This window comes from Megalobrama amblycephala, linkage group LG3, assembly GCF_018812025.1.
Source record: "Megalobrama amblycephala isolate DHTTF-2021 linkage group LG3, ASM1881202v1, whole genome shotgun sequence".
In the NCBI taxonomy this organism is placed as follows: domain Eukaryota; kingdom Metazoa; phylum Chordata; class Actinopteri; order Cypriniformes; family Xenocyprididae; genus Megalobrama; species Megalobrama amblycephala.
The window spans coordinates 18,848,695-18,864,890 of record NC_063046.1 but is presented as its reverse complement, the minus strand read 5'-3'; the positions used below and the strand labels follow the sequence as shown (position 1 = coordinate 18,864,890).

Below are 16,196 nucleotides of genomic sequence, written 5' to 3'. Positions count from 1 at the left end.
GATACACAATTTTGATACTGTGCTGGGTCATCATTTGATGTCCAATGTAAAATCTGACCTGACGCAAAAAAATATTGACCCATTTGTTCATTTTGTTCACAGATATTAAGAATTTTTAAGACTTTTTTATGATGTTCACAATTTTAAAAGCATAAAGGGCAGAATCTCTAATATTAAATCATTTACTGGGAAGCCAATATTGTAACTTTTTATTTTGATCTGATTTATGGATGTTATGCTGTATTCTTTACAAAGAGTTTACAAAGACACTTCTGTAATGTCTTTTGAGTCAGGGTTTAAAATGAACTTGTTCCACAAAGAACCTCTAGGTGGTGCCCTATATCAAGTTTTGAGCTGTATTTCAGTACTATAGCATTACTGCAGCATTACCTTCTTGTGTAGAAAATTGTCTAGAGGACTAAACATATAACTATGCAGTATATAATGTATGGTAACACTTTACAATAAAGCCCCATTAGTTAACATTAGTATATTAACTAATGAGCAATACATTTGTAACAGTATTTATAAATCTTTGTTAATGTTAGTTAACAAAAAATACAACTGTTCATTGTTAGTTCATGTTAGCTCAGGTCAATTAAGTAACATTAAGGTACAAAGTGTTACCGAAAATATATTAAACATGATCCACCGGCCCCATATGCTTCCCTTCATGTACTCAGGATTATTATTAATTGTCTTACACAAGCATGCAATCTTGTATATGTACTCATATAGAAGCCAATGGGGACTTTCACATTCAAAAACATTTTAATTAAAAAAATTATGAAATATAAATGAAAAGCACCTTGTGATGAAATGCTACTAACATTTTATTTCATAAAATAAGTCATTTTAAAAAAATTGACACAATCTAAATACACTGAAGTGAATCAATATGACTGCATGCGAGACAATGACACCTGTTTTCTCCTTATGAAATGAACCAGTAAAAACAGTTCATACCCAAAATAAATAAAAAAGTGGTGCTACTTCAGCTGCCAAAGAAAATGGCAGCATTTGTACAAATGTCTCTCATATCTCCCCAAAAGTGACAAAACACCTGAAACTGCATTTATTTATTTTTTTTACACATTTGTGCTCTTTTTTAATGCTCTCCAAAACATTCTCATTTTCATCTTTTCTAAATGGCGTTTATTACTTCTTTGCCAATATGTTTTCAGTCAATACCTGATCTGCAGTTCATCAGAAAGTTCACACTCAATACAACTCTTTCCTATCTACCTAAAGGGATTTGTTCTTTTGGCTTTGTTCATTTTATGTCTATGACATAAATGTTTGTGCCAATCAGCTGTATACAATTAAAGCACAAAACAAGCTTTTCCATAAAAACGACTGGACTCCCCAGTTTCCCCTCAAATGTAATTTACAAACACTTTCCTATTTCCCAAAATACCCCCTCGGAATACTTCCACAGTATTTGCAGTCCTTATAACGTCTTACGTTAAAGGTGATAAAGAGGATCTTTTCATCGACTGAGAAACCAAAGACTGTTACTGAGTTTTTGAAATGAGCGCATGCGTAAGAACAAACCCCCTCCTTTCGAGGGAACGCCTCCCAAAACTCGTGCACGAGTATTGGAACACGAGTGTTTACCACCGGCATTCGCTGTGTCGTGTTAGTGGATTCATTATGTCGGACTCACCGCAGGTAACTCATAACCTGCAGTTGTTACTCCTGTCTCCTGACAAAAACATTGCATGCGGCGCCTGTGGAGTGTGGAAAGTTACTGGAGCGCGCAGCCGCGCTCGTCTCTCACAAGGAACGTCACGGCAGTGATTGACAAGCCAGAGGGCCAATCGTTTATGCTGATGTTTTTAAGGCCCTACCTCATGCACAGATTATGTATATTAATATTATTCCTTTCAGTGCACCTAATAAATAGTCTTTTATCAGTTAGTAAAGACAGTTTCAAGTAATATTGCAAAAATGTATAAAACAAAACATCCTCTTTAGCACCTTTAACTATTGCATTTCCACATCCCCGCCGTGAATATCAACATCAGTACGTTGTGCTCAAGACTTGATCTGGAGTATGTGGAGGTCTGAGACTATGAATATACATTTGGCAAAGACATGTGAGGCGTTGTTAAATGATTTATGGTAACTGTGCTTTTCACAGTAGCATCCTCAATAAATAATATCCATTGGTGAGAAGAATCAACATGAATTATTCATGACAACGTGGAGACATACTCACTGTTAAAAAAGACATTACTAGATTATTACTAGATTAAAGCCTCCAGGCTTGTCAGGGTAGTTTAAAATATTGTTTGGTTGGAGTTAATAATGTAATGTAAACATTATAGCTTGTTGCGTCATGTATTGTAGCCCACTCCAGCAATCAATTTAAATTCTCTATACATTACGCTTTCTGTAGACCTCATTTCTCTTTTTGTGACTAAATATAACACTTGCATGTGCATCCAGAGCTTTAATTGTATCTCGACTATTCAACAACATTCAGTCATGGTTGGAAGGTGCTGAGCTCTCGTATAACTCTGATTCTAAGCGTGTTGTGCTCATAACAGCAATAAGGCTTCATGAGAAATGACGTTCAGAAATAACCCCTGCAAACATTTTCAAAAACAAATTAGGTTCACATGCCATTTTGTAATAAATTTGGTCAGATTCCTCAAAACACAGTCCAAGCCAGGTCATCGATCGTTACAATCATAACAAAGAGTGAAAAGGATCCATTTGTATCCTAAGCATAATTTCATACAAATGTAGACCTGAAATCTAGACAAAATGAAGTATTTTTTACAAGTACAGACTCTTTGAGGCCTTGGGAAATGTGCTTCTCAAAGCTTGAATGACAGAAATACTTTTATCTCTCCTTTCTGTTGCTCCCCACTTCATTCTGAGCTTAAACTCCTCCACACCATCAGTCAGCTATAAGAAAACCTGTGGATTTATTTGTTCTCTTGCTGTCTTTGAAAAGATTTCTGTGCAGTTGTGAAATTTTGAAAAGAGAGCACCATTTTATTATGAATCCTCTTGGAGAGATGACAGTTGCCTCCAGCTCACTTCTCTGTCGGGAGTTTTTTTTTTTTTTTTTTTTGTGCCAGAGTGAGACATGTGAGAGGGTGGAAGATGCTCTGTGATCCGTGCATGTGTCTCCATCTTGACTCTCAGCTGTGTCCAGACCATGTACAGATACCTTTTATTCAAACAGATGGTGTACACAAGTTGCGTTGACAGCGGTGATCAACAAGAGCCCGAAAGCCCCTTGAGTCATATGAAAATGGATAGAGGGATGATCCAGTCAATTTACCGCATGATGATGAATAGGCCAGATGTTTTGTCCTTACGTAGACGCTGTATACATGTTGTGGAAATGCCTCTGCAACATTGCTCCAAGTCTCTGCTCACACAGTTCCATTTTCGTGCCTGGACTTGTGGACTGTGGTGCGGGCCAAGGGGCTGCTTAAAGAAGGGGCCAGCGTACATAAGAAACCGGCCAGCAGGGTGAGACCCAGTCCGCCCCAGGCACAGAACATGGACCAGCCGTACCCATGACTGATGTCCTCTGGAAGGCCGTAAAGGTAACGTGGGTAACGGGACAGCTCAAAGTTAATGCCCGCCACACACGTACAAAGGGAGATAATACAGCAGGTTCCTGTCAGAGAGGAAATTACTCAAGATGTATCATCAAACATTCATGAAACACACCTTCCTTTTAGATCACAAATGTAGGATACAAAGAGTTCATGCTTTTGATCTATTTTCAAAGCACCTTTGAGTATTTACATAATGTTGTATGAGAAAGCAACCACTAGATGGCGACAAAATTGAGCAGTCAGGTTACATTCCGTCACTTTCTCTCTCTCTCTTTCTCTCTCACGCACACAAACACACTTACCGCCCATGAGGAAGAGTAGTCCAGCTACATACTGCATGAGATCATGTTGTTGACAGCATCCAAGAACTCCGATGATCCAGCCAAAAAGGATGATAGAGACAGCCATGCCCACAAAACCTGCTGTCATCCTCCGCAGATCTGCAGCACAAACCACCAACATCAAGCCAATTTTGTTGCTATTCAGGGCTTGTAAGCATCTAGTGATGACTTATATATATTGCATGCTAAATATTTACTTTTGCATTCACAACTTTTTTATTCATTAAGGAGTTAGGTAAATTATTGATTTGAAATAAGGGAAAATAATAATCCATAATAAAAGATCCATCTTCTGTGCTTATTATTTCATATTATTATACCTTATCAAACTCTTTTGTCTATTCACTCATGTAAAAATAGCATTTCTTATTAATATCACAATTGAAAACAGTTGTGAAAACATTTTATTCAGTATTCTTTGATGAAGTGGAGGTTCAAAATAACAGAATTTGTTTGAAATTGAAATCTTTTTTTAACATTTAACATTGTCACTTTATTTGATCTTTGTTGAATAAAAGTATTTCGGTAACACTTTACAATAAGGTTCATTTGTTAACATTAGTTAATGTAACTAACCATGAGCAATACAATTTTGTTACTGTATTTGTTCATCTTTGTTAACGTTAGTTAATAAAAATACAGCAGTTCATTGTTTGTTCATGTTAGTTTACAGTGCATTAACTAATGTTAACAAATACAACTTTTGATTTTAGAAATGTATTAGTACATTTTGAAATTAACATTAACAAAGATTAATGCTGTAGAAGTACAGTTCATTATTAGTTCATGTTAGCTAATGTAGTTAACTAATGAACCTTATTGTAAAGTGTTTCCAGTATTTCTATAAAAAAAGAGATAGAGAAGTTATTAAATCTAAATAAGAGGGAAATATTAATTTCAGTGAGCATTCTGCATATTTGTCAGTAGGCTGACAGACAGTATAAAATGGTTGACCTTTTGGTGAAATAATGAATCTTCTTAAGTGCAAGATCTCTAATCCAGTGACTGAAAGTGTGCTTTCATTTAAACAATATAAGAAGTCTAGCTAGGAGCGTTACAAAGGATCATCCATCCATTCATTCTCCATTAATTCTCTATAAGGTCACAGGAAAAGTAATATTGCTATCACTGGGGATTGGAGATGGATCAGTTACAATCTCTTTATAAGTAAAAAGTGTGTATACACATAGTTTCACAAATATTGTCTTTAAACATGCACATCATAGACACAATTGTTTATGCATTAATGAACTGATTAACCCTCAAGGCATGAATTTTGTAAATCTGACACAAGTGAAAAAGTGGCTGTCAGACTCACGCAGGGCATGCCATTCATCTTGTCGGATGGTCTTAGTGATATTGATGGGAAGATTTCGAGGCAGGATTGAAGAGGTGTAATGATACGTCACAGGGGTGCATCTCTGAATCAACCCTATTTGAACAAAACAGTGAATCAAGAATTGTACAAAAGTATTTGCTTTTATGACATTTATAGCGACTGTTTAGGAAAAGCAAATCAGTCCGAGGCTTTAATCTCCTGAGGAACAGCAGGTCTGTTGTGATCATAAAATGCAACAAAGCGGCCCATGGTTGTATTCACTTTAATTAAAGGATTTCCTGGAGAGCAATTAGGCACACATAATCAAATTCACAGGGTCATAAATGTCATAGTTACATTTCAAATTGATTTTACTTTCATGTAAAATTAGAGAACGAGGCTTTCAAAACAAGCCTTCATTTAAACATTTAATAGTATCTGTAAACCTTTCAGTATTTAAGAATACCTGAACTGCAGAAACACCAATCACTAATGTCACTGAAACACAGAATCACGCTTAGGAAGAAAGATTCTATTTAGAACCGGTAGGCTGATTTAATTTTAAAGAACCTTTATGGCCAAATGTTTCTATGTAAGGAGAAATGTCTTAAATGATTGCATAATACTTTGATGTTTAACGTTTTTTTTTTTTCCCCCTAGAGATAAAGTATGTAATGAGCTGTTTAATTCCTAAAATGTAATTAAAATTAAAAATGAATTAAAACAAAATGAATTAACTAAAACTAAATCCATAAAATGATGATCCATGGTGGGAACCCCTAAAAGGCTCTATATATGAAGCACCTGACAGACCCCTTCAAGGTTTTCTTCTAAGAGTGTGACTGCAAAACTACTACTTTGTTATCCAAAAAAAAAAAAAAAAAAAATCCTAAACAGTAGCATGTATACCATATTATTTTTATTAAAAAAAAAAAACTCTGAGATAGAGACAAGCACTTGGTTGGCACAGTAAGGTTTTGCGTCATCTTGAATGACGTAAGTGTGTTGTGTGTCAGAAGTCGTGTGTATCCCTGATGAGAATCTTATGAATTCTAAATAGGCAAGTGTGAACCTTTGCACTTTATGAAGCTTAAACAGTCATTTTCATTCATACGTTTTCCTTATTCTGGACATAAAACAGGCTTAATCTTGTAGTAATTCAAATCGTTACCAGAGAAACCTCAAATATAAATCAGATAGCATGAAATGTTGTGACTTTCACTGTTTGCTGTATTATACGAATACATTTCAATCCCCACAGGCTATGCAGGGTTTTTCAAGGTACAGTTTTGTTCTTTTCACCCACATCAGCATTATTTTTAGCTTTCCTCCAGCTAATGATTTGGTCTGGGATTGATTTGCATAAATCAGAGCAGGCATTCATGTTCTATTCATAAGTGTTGCAACATGCATGGTTTGACACTCTTCCAGTTGTTAAGGTGATGGTGATGAAAAATATGGGGCCTCATTTCTAAAACGTGTAGAATCCGTCTTACATTTGATCTTAAAATCATTTCACAAATGTACGTATACATGATTCAGAGAACGTGCATACGCCTCTCTTCCAGATGTGAAATTTATATTTTGCAAATTATCTTGAAAATTGTGCATGGCTGATTGGTTTCAGATCTCTGCCTAATAAAATCATTAACATACAGGTGCATCTCAATAAATTAGAATATCCTGAAAATTGTTTTTTTTCTGTAATTTAATCCAAAAAGTAAAGACAAAGTAAAATATTTCCAGACTTTTTTCATCAAAATGAAACTTTTTTGTTTTCATTTTTATGATTACAGCTTGCTGCTGATCAAAATAAAAAAAATCAGTATCTCAGATTATTAGAATATTTAATTTCATGTTCTATTAAATTACCATTCTCAGGGTATAAATACTGGTTTAGGTCAGTAATCCCAACAGCAGTCATGGGAAAGTCTCCTGACTTGACAGTTGTCCAGAGGACGATCATCAAGACAATGAGGGTAAGCCACAGAGGGTCACTGCTGAAAGAGCTGGCTGTTCGCAGAGTGCTGTGCCAAAGCATATTCATGGAAAGTTGACTGAGATTCTCTATAGGGTATTGTCAAGAGGAAGATGAGAGACACCAGACCCAACAATGCAGATGACCTGAAGGCCGCTATCAAAGCAACCTGGGCTTCCATTACACCTGAGCAGTGCCACAGGCTGATCGCCTCCATGCCACACCGCATTGATGCAGTAATTCATGCAAAAGGAGGCCCAACCAAGTATTGAGTGCATAGAAATGAACATACTTTTCAGATGCCTGACATTTCTGTTTAAAATATCCTTTTTTTTTTTTTAATATAATTTTTTGAGATAGTGAATTGGTGGGTTTTTGTAAAATGTGAGCCAAAATCATCACAATTAAAAGAACCAAAGACTTAAAGTACTTCAGTCTGTGTGCACTGAATTTATTTAATACACGAGTTCCACAATTTAAGTTGAATTACTGAAATAAATGAACTTTTCCATGACATTCTAATTTATTGAGATGCACCTGTATATATGTTCACAATATGTATTTGTATATTTGTATATATATATATATATATATATATATATATATATATTAGTGCTGAGCATAAATGAGTACACCCCCTTTGAAAAGTAACATTTTAAACAATATCTCAATGAACACAAAAACAATTTCCAAAATGTTGACAAGACTAAGTTTTATATAGCATCTGTTTAACTTATAACATGAAAGTAAGGTTAATAATATAACTTAGAGAACAAAATTTTCAGTTGTACTCAAATTAGGGTGATGTAAAACTGAGTACACCCCACTGAAAGTCTCTGGAGCAAAGCTAAATTTTAGACTTCAACTGTCTAATTTAACAAGAATGACCACAACTGAGTCTAATATTCATTACACAGGTGTCCAGCAGACAGCTGACTATAAAAGGGTGTTAAAACCCCTTCCTATTTCATGCTGTCAGCAATGGCACCACATGGAAGAGAAATGTCACAAGACCTGAGAAAGAAAATCATTTCTTTACACCAGAAAGGTGAAGGCTACAAGAAGATCAGCAAAGTTAACAAGTTAACACCTCGACAGGAGCGTCTTCTGATGAGAAGAGTTGAAGAAAATCTGCATGCAAGTTCACTGCAGTTATCTTAAGAAGTAGAAAGCCAAACTGGGGTGACTATTTCCCATGACACAATACGGTGTACACTGCAGAGGAACGGCATGCATGGGTGCCGTCCACGAAAGAAGCCTCTCCTAAAGCCTATGCACCAAAAAGCCTGCCTAGAGTTTGCTAGGGCCCATGCTGACAAAGATGAAGACTACTGGGTCTTTATACTCTGGAGTGATGAGACCAAGATAAATGTTTTTGGAACTGATGGCTTCAAAACTGTATGGCGTCACAAAGATAAGGAAAACAAAGAAAAATGCATGGTGCCTACAGTGAAACATGGTGGTTGCCGTGTCCTTATGTGGGGCTCTATGAGTGCTGCTGGTGTCGGGGAGCTGCATTTCATTGATGGCATTATGAATTCACAGATGTACTTCTCTATACTGAAAGAGAAGATGCTACCATCACTCCGTGCCCTTGGTTGTCGTGCACTCTTCCAACATGACAATGATCCTAAACACACATCTAAGGCCACTGTTGGATTTCTGAAGAAGAACAGAGTGAAAGTGATTCAGTGGCTCCTGATCTGAACCCAGTCGAACACCTATAGTGAATTCTGAAGAGACAAGTTGAACATCACTCTCTATCCAGCATCCAGTCTCTAAAAGAGGTCATTCTTGAAGAATGGAAAAAGATCGATGTTGCAAAATGTCGCCAACTTGTTCATTCCATACCTAGAAGACTTGGTGCTGTCATTAAAAATCAAGGAGGCCATACTACTACTAGATGTAGTAGTTTTTGTTGTGGGGTGTACTCATTTTTGTATCACCCTAATTTAAGTAAAACTGAAAAATGTGTAATTTAAGTTATATTATTAACCTTACTTTCATGTTATAAGTTAAACAGATGTTATATTAAACTTAGTCTTGTCAACATTTTGGAAATTGTTTTTATGTTCATTGAGATATTGTTTAAAATGTTACTTTTCAAAGGGGGTGTACTCATTTACGTTGAGCACTGTATATATCTATAAAACATACTTGAGAATGGCGAGCAGCAAGAATTGCTTAGATTTCCAAATACCTGCAGTGCTCTGACTCTCTGCCACAAGGAAAAGTGCATACATCTTCTTAGACCCTGATGTGGCGCTAAGCAATTTTCCACATCAAAGACTGCTTTTATAAAAATGAAGGATTTTAGCATACGCACACTCTAATATTTTGATATTATGAAGAATGTCGGTAACCAAACAGTTTTGCAGCACCACTGACTTCCACAGTATTTTTTCCCCATACTATGGAAGTCAATGCGGCCCATCAACTGTTTGGTTACCGACATTCTTCAAAATATCATCTTTTTTGTTCAGCAGAAGAAAGAACTTAATACTGATTTGCAACAACTTGAGGGTGAGTAAATGATGACAAAATTTTCATTTTTGGGGTGAAATATCCCTTTAAGTAAGATTAAGGGCACAGAAAAATGTGTTAACTATACATATATTTTAGGTGTGTAGCGGTACATGTATTCGCCCTGAACTGTACGGTATGGACGCCACTGTTCCGTGCATGTAATCAGAGGACGAATACAGTCGAATACGATCCTCAACTGGATGGAACTGAAATAAATACTTTGATTGTTGCGATCCTATCAGACTTATGATAGAACTGGCCCCCCGACTAAGCCTGGTTTCTCCCAAGGTTTTTTTCTCCATTTTAACACCTATTTGCCACTTGTTTGCCACTTGATGTCACCTGATGGAGTTTGGGTTCCTTGCTGCTGTCGCCTTTGGCTTGCTTAGTTGGGGACACTTGACATTTGACTTGACATTTGATATTCAGCAGTATTCTTGACATTTATTCAACAGTGCTTCTGATCTGCCTGCATTGACACTATTCTTTAAGAGCTGCTGTGCAGCCAAAATGTATGAACCAGTTATCAATGTAAAGCTGCTTTGACACAATCTGCATTGTAAAAAGTGCTATATAAATAAAGGTGACTTGACAGTCATAAGCGATCCATGCTCCAATCCAGTAGGGGGCGTGCACGGTAATACAACACTGTTTGCTAACTGCCACAACAGGAAATACAGCATAAGAAGAACAGTGCATATGCAAATGACTTGAGCGCTTGAAAACAAAGTCCACTAGAATGCAACTAGAATTTGTTTTTTATCAGACCTGCAAAAAAATATGACCTATAAGAGTGCATTCTGTTTACTGCTTAGTGCTTAATACAGAAGGCTGTACTGTACCAACTGGGGACTAAATGCCACTAGGTGGAACAAACTGTGATTTGCAAACCTAGCATTGTGGATTTGTTCCTTTGTCCGGCAAAACTTTAGGGTCCAATTCTCACTATTAACTAGTTACTTATTAGCAAGTATATTACTAGGATGTTGGTTGTTTATTAATACTTATAAAGCAGATATTAATGCCTTATTCTACATCCCATAATCCTACCCAATACCTAAACTTAACAACTACCTTACTAACTATTAATAAGCAGTAATTAGGGGATCACTGAGGCAAAAGTCATGGTTAATAGTTAGCTAATAGTGAGAATTTGACTCTAATCTAAATTGTGACAATTTTTCCTATTGTTCCGAACCGTGACCCCAAAACCAAGGTACTTACCGAACCGTTACTTCAGTGTACCGTTACACCCCTAATATATTTCCAAGTCAACAGTACCAGAAAATGTAAAATGAATGTCAGCAAAGTTCACCGAAGAAATAATGACATTTCTCAAAACTTAAATGAATATTAAAATATGCAAGTTTCTCTTGATGACAGATACAAAGGTTATTTGTGTCAAAGTGAGACTAGAGTTTTCTAACTGATCATTTTGAACTGCTCCTCTTAAAACAGAAGCAAAAGCTTAATTGAATAGAATATGAAAATGTTTTGTAAACAAACTTTTAAATCCAAATGGTTAAATTATACAGAATTAAAATGAAACAAGGGTAAATATATGAATACAGCCTTTAATATGCCAAAAATAGACTGAGACCATGTGGTTTTTGTCTGAGACCATAAGCCAAGACCCAGATTCAGACCAGACACTAAGTAACGAGACCCAGGCCAAGAGGTCTCCAGACCTACATATACAGCATATATGTACAACCTGAAAAATATTGAGAAACTGCTGTTGAAAGCTAATCCACAATGATATGAATCACCTCTTAACATTTCACGGACAGCAGCTGATATATTATTCTGAGAGATTTCATGATGCAGACACTGGCTTTCATCAACATCACTCAATTGAATTACTAAAACACACACACCACAAAGTGGTTCTCATAACCCATCGAAATATGACCACGTCCTGCTGCATCAAAAAGCCTAGTTTAGATGTTCTTTTTCTATCACAATGTGATTTTAATCTGTCATATACAACAAAATAAAACGCAAATGCTGCACTTGAGTGTGAAAAACTGGTTCACTGGATTCTCTGTTGTCAGGAACATGTTGACATACTGTGATAAACATATTGTGGATTAGACAAAATAAGAGATGAGAGGAGGGAGAAGATGTGCTGCCATTTATAAATTACAATCTTTACAGAAATTACTGTTAAATTCATTCAGCAAAGTGTTTTCTAAGGTACAAAAACACATTGAGTTTGCTGCTATACAGATCTGTGATGAAATGTTGAGTACAGACCCAGTGTGAGCTGAGCAGAAAGCACATTGTGTCATGTTTATCATATCTATGTGTCAAATATATTGTGACAGCTTGTTCTTATCACAATCACAAACAGACACATCAAAGAGCAGGAATCTCTCACAAAGGCACTCTGCACATTCAACTGTTCATTCTCTGCTGAAGAAAATGCGTATTCTTGTACTCTTATTTGTGTAAACAAGGAAAACTGTCTGTGATATCTGATGGAAACTCTACATTGGTGAACCAAAGTTACAACAAAAGAAACAAAAATCAATACCCTGCAGATAAGATTTTTAGGATACAACTCAAATGTGCATATCACATTTTAATAGCTTTATATATGTATTCTTTCTGAGAATTACTCTCCAAAGAAGCATGACATTTGTCTTATTCAATTTATTTAAAATATTTTACATTTGGAGGACACATGGTCTACTACAATAATTAGATTCAGTCTGAACTGTTCCAGTTCTGTTTGTTTTGGTAAATTAACAGTGCTATATTTTTACCCATCAGGACAAGTGAACCAGATAGAACCAAATATGTTAATTTTGCTCAGGAGAGTATCACCGACAACAAGGAACAATGTTTTGCTTGCTTGATCTGAACACAAAGATTACTGAGTTGACAAGGATTGGTGAATAAACTGCACTATAAATCTGGAAAAAAAATGTTTTCCTGGGTGTTGGCTCACAGTCTAACTGGAATGGTTGCACACCATCACTACTTCATCATTCATGACATCTACAGAGCCACTTAGGGTGACCTGGGAAAATCAATGAACAAATTATTGATGAAGATATGGTCAAGTGAGCAGCGTTCCTTCTCTTTGCAACCCAGCAAGAGAAATGGCTGCTGTAATAGCTCACACTTAAGGCCTGAACATAACATGGAATGAGATCTTTATCAAAGAAGAGGAGGGTGCTGTAAGCCTCTTATTTATTAGATATTCATATGACGAGGGAAGTAAAACATAATAACTTAACCCTTTAAGTTGAATCATCTTATGGATATTGTTATCTGATAAACTATACAGTCTAGGCATTCTTTAACATAGTATTAAGTTTTACAAAACAAATACTTATATTCACTAATACTACATTATAGGCCACACCTGAACAGTGCATTTCCTTGTCCTTCCTCCTGTAAATATTTCTAATTTTGTTTTGTTTATTAAGCCAACCCTGAGCATTTAGATCACATAAGATTTAGAATAAATAAAGTTCATAACATACACCTCAACCCATTTTGTCAGAGGATGCTCTGCTGCTGCTTTGGTTTTGTGTACAAGATGCAGCATCAGAAGCAGAGCAGCCTTGAACTTTGCTATTGTCATCACAGAATATATGAAAGGAAAGAAAAGAGTAAATTCTTGAAAAAAAGAAAATGTGCTTTAGGTTGTTTGGCATAATCCCTTCTATATACTTTTAAACAGTTTTGCTATTAAATAAGTGTCCGTCAAATCAGTGTGGTGTAACAAACATGCAGGTTTTTCATAGAAAAATTCTAGATTTTCATAGAAATTCTCCTTTATTTCATCTCTTATTTGTCACTGATCCACAATTTATTTTTAATTTCATATTTACATAAATCATTTCGTATTTTTCTAAATGTAAAAATTTAAAAATGACAATATTGCTATATAAAAACCGTGCAGCATTAAATAGTCTATGTAAATGCACCTTTTCGTGGTATATAAGCAGCTTCTGTGCCGCCTTTCCAGATGACACAGGTAGGCTGAATTCAGCACCTCGGATAGCGACAGGGATCAGATTCAGGCCTTCCACATTTCCCCTTTACTGTCGACATCGCTTTACAACTAAACTTAATAACGTAATTTAATAAAGGAGGTGCCACTTAACGGAGGCTAATGCCACGTAGGTACGGTGACAACGAGAAGAACGAGCATATCCGAATGGCATTGATAATAGTCAGGCAAAATATTCGCGTGAGATTTACCGCTGATAACGTCCACATCCGTTCACTTCTAAACAAAACGGCTTGGACCGAGGCTCTGGTTGTCAAAGCACCTCAACACATAAAGCAACTCACCTTTGTAAATGAGATCCTCGGTCTCCAGGTCAAAACCCTCGCGGTGACACTTTCTCCACAGACCGGAGATGGTGGAGTTGAACTGGCGGCTGCAGTGAGACTCCATGGCCGTCGCCGAAGCCGGAGCGTGGCGCTTCACGCGCGCTTCCGTCGCTTTCCTCTCATAGCCCTTTGGAGGCATCTGGAGAGGCAAGTTGTGATTTGAGATGTAAATGTATCCGGGATCGTTCCGCTTGTTTGCGTAGTTCTTACAGCGTTCGCGGTGCCGCCGGGCATCCGTCTCGTACCAATAATCGGTGCAGATGGCCATAACCAACAAGACCAGAGCGGAAAACGCCAAGAAAAGCCCCGCGCTGGTTAAAATCTTAATGGCGGCCATCTTCTCCGCTCGTTGGAGAGCCCAGACAGACGCGCGGTCCTCCCTCGGCAGCCGTTGTGAAAGGCAAAGCAAGAAAACACGCCGAATCTCTAGCAGCTCTCGGACGCTGACATGACCAGGCTCGACTCCAGCTCGATGCGATCTATTGTTGCAGAGCGCCCGGACAGATGTGCTGCTTTTCCACCATCTATTCTGCTTTTGAGTTAAGGAGAGGGGGAGAGATGGGAAGAGAAGAGAAGAGGAGAGGAGAGGCGATGCAAGGACCAGTACTGACTCTGAGTGTGTGGTGCTTGGTGCGAGTGTAATGCTCTCTCTTTCCTCTTGGGCCTCAGCGAACTGAGAAGAGACCAATCAGGTCCATCAGGAACATGAGGAATAGCGACAAACATGAGAGGGTCATTTATTGGTTACAAACTCCAGCACAGCATCACAGATGTGAACAGCTGTTCAAATATTTCTTCGAGACGATACTGTATCCTTGGAAGTAAATTGTTATTATTATTATTATTATTATTTTGCAAGTAGGCTATAAAAAGTGAATACTCACTTAAATCCATTAGTTGTTTAGGCTACTGTAAAAATGATTGAAAAAAATAATTGCATCAGCATTGAGATAATCACCAGCAAATCTATTAAAATATAAGGTAAATTGAAATTAGAGCAAGCAAACACTTATGTGAGGAAGTCATAACGGTACAACAAAAAAAGTAAAATAAATAAATAATAAAAATTGTGTGTATATATAGATAGGCCTATATATAAGAAATGTCTCTCTTTTTCAGGATACTTTATTTTAAAGATAATAAGCTTTATTAAAAAAGTGGTTAATGCTACAAACAATTATTGCTCATGTACCTGTGCAACAGTTCTAAAGACATAACAGTTTACAGCAGTAGACAATTAAGTCATACAATAACTAGGGACACTAAAGAGACCTTTCTACTGACTCTGCAAATCACCAGAAGAAAGTAAATATTCTAAAATCATTATCCACGTCGGCACAAATGATGTTCGACTTCGCCAGTCGGAGATCACTAAAATTAACATTAAAGAGGTGTGTGAACTCGCAAATTCAATGTCAGCAGAAGTAATTTGTTCTGGCCCTCTTCCTGTTCGTCGGAGTGATGAGATAGTTAGCAGGTTATCATCACTCAATGGCTGGCTGTCTAAGTGGTGTCCGCAGAATAATATAGGTTTCATAGACAATTGGAAAAGCTTTTGGGGCAGACCTGATCTGTTGAAAAGAGATGGTATTCATCCCTCCCGGGATGGTGCTGCTCTTCTCTCTGGTGCTGCTCTTCTCAAATAGTCTAGAAATTTGGCTGAAAATAGTCTTAAGGGCCCTCAGGACGCAGCAAATGACAAACCTAAAGGGCCCACCGTCAGGACGCAGACAAACTGCTAAACCGACCGTCTGCTAGCCGCCTCACGTCACAGAACTCAAATAATTCACAGCACATAGAAACTCTTTCACCTAGATATTATCACATAGAGACTGTGTCTGTACCTCGAACTAGTAAATACAAAAACTTCCGAAACCTTTTAAGGGTAAAAATTTAATTGATGTTCAAAAAATGAAAATCACAGATAAATCAGATAAACAAATGATAAAGCTTGGGTTACTGAATATTAGATCTATTTCTTCAAAAGCACTTATTGTAAATGAAATTATCACAGACAATAAACTAGACTTGCTGTGTTTGACAGAAACCTGGCTAAAACCAGACGATTACATTACTTTAAATGAATCTAGTCCTCA

At 36.9% G+C, this 16,196-nt stretch overlaps 1 protein-coding gene across 1 annotated transcript; it reads right to left on the bottom strand.

The window, feature by feature from the left end:
• Positions 1-1,864: 1,864 nt before the first annotated feature.
• Positions 1,865-15,500, bottom strand: tmem276b (transmembrane protein 276b). The gene is made up of 4 exons (XM_048184429.1): positions 14,059-15,500; positions 5,244-5,357; positions 3,887-4,024; positions 1,865-3,643 (listed from the first exon to the last, which is right to left on the bottom strand). The coding sequence occupies exons 1-4, from the start codon at positions 14,435-14,437 to the stop codon at positions 3,393-3,395; spliced, it is 882 nt and encodes a 293-aa protein (XP_048040386.1). The 5' UTR covers positions 14,438-15,500; the 3' UTR covers positions 1,865-3,392.
• Positions 15,501-16,196: the final 696 nt, after the last annotated feature.

Coding starts and splice junctions, on each gene's coding strand:
- tmem276b (XM_048184429.1), bottom strand. CDS start 14,437: ATGGCCGCCATTAAGATTTTAACCAGCGCGGGGCTTTTCTTGGCGTTT. Junction 5,358..14,058: donor CGAGGATCTCATTTACAAAG/GTGAGTTGCTTT, acceptor TTGTTCAAATAG/GGTTGATTCAGAGATGCACC. Junction 4,025..5,243: donor AGATGAATGGCATGCCCTGC/GTGAGTCTGACA, acceptor TTTGTGCTGCAG/ATCTGCGGAGGATGACAGCA.